The sequence below is a fragment of the Thalia democratica genome, chromosome 4 (assembly GCF_965202585.1).
Source record: "Thalia democratica chromosome 4, ktThaDemo2.hap1.1, whole genome shotgun sequence".
Lineage (NCBI taxonomy): Eukaryota > Metazoa > Chordata > Thaliacea > Salpida > Salpidae > Thalia > Thalia democratica.
The window spans coordinates 14,129,668-14,133,826 of record NC_139168.1 but is presented as its reverse complement, the minus strand read 5'-3'; the positions used below and the strand labels follow the sequence as shown (position 1 = coordinate 14,133,826).

General features: G+C 33.8%; 1 protein-coding gene across 1 annotated transcript; it reads right to left on the bottom strand.

Moving 5' to 3' along the window:
* Nucleotides 1-2,159: 2,159 nt before the first annotated feature.
* On the bottom strand, nt 2,160-3,187 carry LOC145833058 (uncharacterized). The gene is made up of 2 exons (XM_082940258.1): nt 2,734-3,187; nt 2,160-2,527 (listed from the first exon to the last, which is right to left on the bottom strand). The coding sequence occupies exons 1-2, from the start codon at nt 3,185-3,187 to the stop codon at nt 2,160-2,162; spliced, it is 822 nt and encodes a 273-aa protein (XP_082796384.1).
* Nucleotides 3,188-4,159: the final 972 nt, after the last annotated feature.

Below are 4,159 nucleotides of genomic sequence, written 5' to 3'. Positions count from 1 at the left end.
CACACATACGTTGTAAAAGAAAAACTAGACTGAACAACAAAAAAAGCATATCATAAACTAGAAGTGTTTACAACACAAGGCCTTCAAGAGAAATGATTCAAGTGTGAAATAAAATTTCTTCTAAATTCAAGCTTTATTGTTTACGTCACAAATATAAACAGAATTTGTAGAATTGCGCGGTCCTAATAGCCCGCCTAAGATGTATGCAAATTTTTCTATGCTTTTTTGTAATGTTAAACTGAGACTATTTTATATAATCAGACACGACAGTTTTGAGTGATGAATCTTTTATATAAAACACAACAAGAAATACTAGCATACACAAAATTATTAATCACTTTGGTAACACTTTAAAAACTGGAAGCTTTTTAAATCTATATCAAAAGACTTAAAAAATAAACTAAAAATTAAATAAAACTTTTAATAAACAAGAAACTGTAAAATTTTTGATAAACTATTAAACTATAAACCTGGCTTAAATATTTAAACAATTAAACACCAGTTGAAATATTCTTTTTTAAAACAAAACACTACTTACAATAAGCATTCACAAAAAAGTTCAAGATATTTTGTTGCTTCAAGCTGCACACCAAACTAACTAACTGCTTACATATAAACTGCCCGTCATGTTCTGATGTTTTGTTGCATCAGTATTTAGTTTGAAACATTTCGTCATATGATTCTCATTGGCTCGTACATTCCACCGTATTAACTCTAAATATTCTCTGAGCTCAACTTTAAACAATAAATAATGCAAGTATTCATTCCAAAATTTTCAATTTTACAACATATGTAAAGAGTTGCCTTTCTGAAATGTTTGTTTCATAGTTTGAATGTAAACAAATGTAAACTAGTCACGTGTACAAAATGAGCCAATCACGGTAGGTGTTTAATTTTAACTGACGAAAATGACTCTTATTAATTTACACAGGGCTTGTTTTTGAAAAAATACTTTTCAGTATGCTCTTTTTTACTAACTAGATCCGGGTCCGGCCGGATCTCTGTTAGGATCCGGCCGGACCCGGATCCGGACTTTTTTGTCAAATTAGAATCCGGCCGGATCCGGATATCAGACAAAAATAGCAATATCCGGCCGGACCCGGATAGTGAGTCCGGTACATCACTACTTAATACACTATTTCAACTTAGATCTAAGTTACCAAAGTATAAGCCTACTGTTTCATTTTTATTTCATGCATAAAAACAAACAAAAAAAGTAAAAATACTTAAATGTTCTTATGTTTTTATCTGAAAAGTGAGCAAGTTATCCTGTATTCCATTGAAAAATCTGTTGCAAAGTAATAATGGAGTTAAAGTACATTGTATTTAAATATTAAGTATGTATTTTTTACTGAGATTCAGAAAACTATCTCGCAATTCGTACATAATTAAGACAAAAGAGTTTTAAAACCTTGGGGTTTTACTTTTCAAACAGTGGTACCTTTTTAATAGAAGGTGCTAATAATACTGCAAATTATAAAGATAAGTTTTCAAAAAACAACATGTTAACAAGCATGATAAGTTGTAAGATCTACATTTTTCTTGAGATGTGAGAGATAAATAAAAGAGAAACTTGTACGTCAATCGTTGGTGGCTAGTTTATGTAAAATAATAGAAAATATGTATTGCTAATTAGTTTTAGTGTTAGTAAACATGTAAAAACTATGTTATTTTTCCCTACAAACCCTACTCACTAAATTAAAAAAAAACCTTTAGATTCAGCAAAGCCCGTGATTAAATTGGTAATTTTAAAACCACAAATACTATGCGCAGTAGATAATTCGAGAGGAGCCTATGTCTGTATATATAAACTTAAAAAAGCAAAATTTACAAATTCTGTTTTTTATCTCTAAATTGTCTTCGTTAGTACAGCTCAGTTAAGCACTTGATTAAAACTGTATAAAAAAAATGTTTTTTTGAAATTTTATTATGTGTCTGTAATTTACAATGTTTTTAAAATAAACTTATCAAAAACTTTACTTACTGCTTGTTTTTCAAAACTAATTGTACGAAAACTTTTGTCTAAAAGCATTGTTATTAACTAGTATTATATGGATTTTAAGAATTCAACCTTAAAAATATGTATATAGAAGGACTAGTTAAAACAAAAGCATGTACAAGTTGTTATGCACTGTTTATTCGCTTATTTATGCGTTTATTCATTGTTTCCTGGCTCTCCGATCTTTCGTGAGGCAGTTGGTCGACCCGCACAGGCAGTCGAAGTTGGCGAAGTACTCCTTGCCGTACCACAGGAACAGCTGCTCGTCCTTCTCGATGGCCCGCTCGCTCACCACAAAGAGGCGCGGCACGTCGTCGACCAGCGCGTTCAGCGTCGCGCAGTTCAACTTGTCCCCGCAGTCGTGGTTGATGAAGCGCGTGTGGTTGCCCATCCGCCCCGCGTCCACCGACATGTTCCAGCACGTGCCGTAGAAGTAGTTGCACAGGTTGTGCTTCAGAATCAGCTTGTACCTCTCGCGCTGCTCGCCCTTCGTGATCAGCTCGCCGGTGTACTCCCCTATTATCGAGTCTGAACAAAAAAAATGGACATAAAATCGAACATCTATTAGTTTTAAAAACCAGCAATTTGCAAAGTTTTTTATAAGCTAATTTAAGACACACTGTAAATTGGAGATGGTAAAACTAACAACTTATTCAAAAAACACTAACTTTTTATGTAGCTTGTATCGTACGCTAAAAGATTAAAAAAGCGTGTTGGGTAACAATCACACTAACTTGCTGGAATCGCGTGCAAGGCAAACAGCCCGTGACCCATGTTTTCGACCTTGTCCAAGTAGAAATGCTTTTCGGGGTCGTCGAGGCAGCTCTGGTCGAGCCTCAGCAAGTCCTGCAACCCGCGAACTTTCAGGTTCGGGGTGGGCTTCCTGTCCATCTGAGTGCCTGCTCTGATCACAAGGCTGTTCGTCCACACGTGGTGCTTCAACGAGTTGGAGGCGTACAGGTCGTGGAAAATGTCCAGCGGTCCCGAACCGAAGTTCCTCTCGACTTCGTAGCTTCCCTCCCTGGCCACTCTCCTCAGCGGGTGCGCGCTCGGCGACCGCAGCTTGACGCCGACCGGAGCCATCTTCTTCAGCGCGTTCCTCCGCGGAACCGCCTTCCTCGAGCTCTTTCTCCCCGCTCGCTTGCCGGAGCTTTTTCTGCCCGTTTTGCGACTCGACTTGGCTATCATGTTTCTCGGTCAACTTGTGCGGCTTCTGAATCTAATCTGAATAATATCTAATGGCACAAATATTTGTTTTATCAGATTTTCGAACTGTTGGCAGTTGTATAAGTTTATGGCAATTATATAAATTACGCATTATATGATTTTTTAAACATAAATCAGTTCAGTTGTGAATAATTTAAAACTTAAACGGGTATTTAATGGCACAAGTTTATGGCAATTATATAAATTACGCATAATGCGATTTTTTAAACATAAATCAGTTCAGTTGTGAATAATTTAAAACTTAAACGGGTATTTAATGGCACAAGTTTATGGCAATTATATAAATTACGCATTATATGATTTTTTAAACATAAATCAGTTCAGTTGTGAATAATTTAAAACTTAAACGGGTTTTTAATGGCACAAGTTTATGGCAATTATATAAATTACGCATTATATGATTTATTAAACATAAATCAGTTCAGTTGTGAATAATTTAAAACTTAAACGGGTATTTAATGGCACAAGTTTATGGCAATTATATAAATTACGCATTATATGATTTTTTAAACATAAATCAGTTCAGTTGTGAATAATTTAAAACTTAAACGGGTATTTAATGGCACAAGTTTATGGCAATTATATAAATTACGCATAATGCGATTTTTTAAATATAAAATAGTTTAGTTGTGAATAATTTTAAGTTTAAACGCGTACTTAGTGATAATAATGTTTACTTTATTATTATATAATTTTTTTAATTGTAATTAGAGTTAATTGATACTATTTATTGATGTTTGTTTCCGTTTAAACGCTTAGATATAAAAAAAGTAAACATTTTTTTAGTGAAACGTTTTCAGATTATAAAACTACTAATTAAAAAGATTTCAAAGTTTGTTTACAATAAAATATGTTTACTTTATTTAGATGTTTTTTGTCATTGTTACGATTTATTTACTCAGCATTTTATGCAGACGAAATGTTTTGAATAGT

Bases quoted from the DNA above. Each gene is read 5' to 3' on its own strand.
- LOC145833058 (XM_082940258.1), bottom strand. From the start codon at position 3,187: ATGATAGCCAAGTCGAGTCGCAAAACGGGCAGAAAAAGCTCCGGCAAG. The intron at 2,528-2,733 runs GTTAGTGTGATT...TTTTTTGTTCAG, and splicing joins CTTGCACGCGATTCCAGCAA to ACTCGATAATAGGGGAGTAC.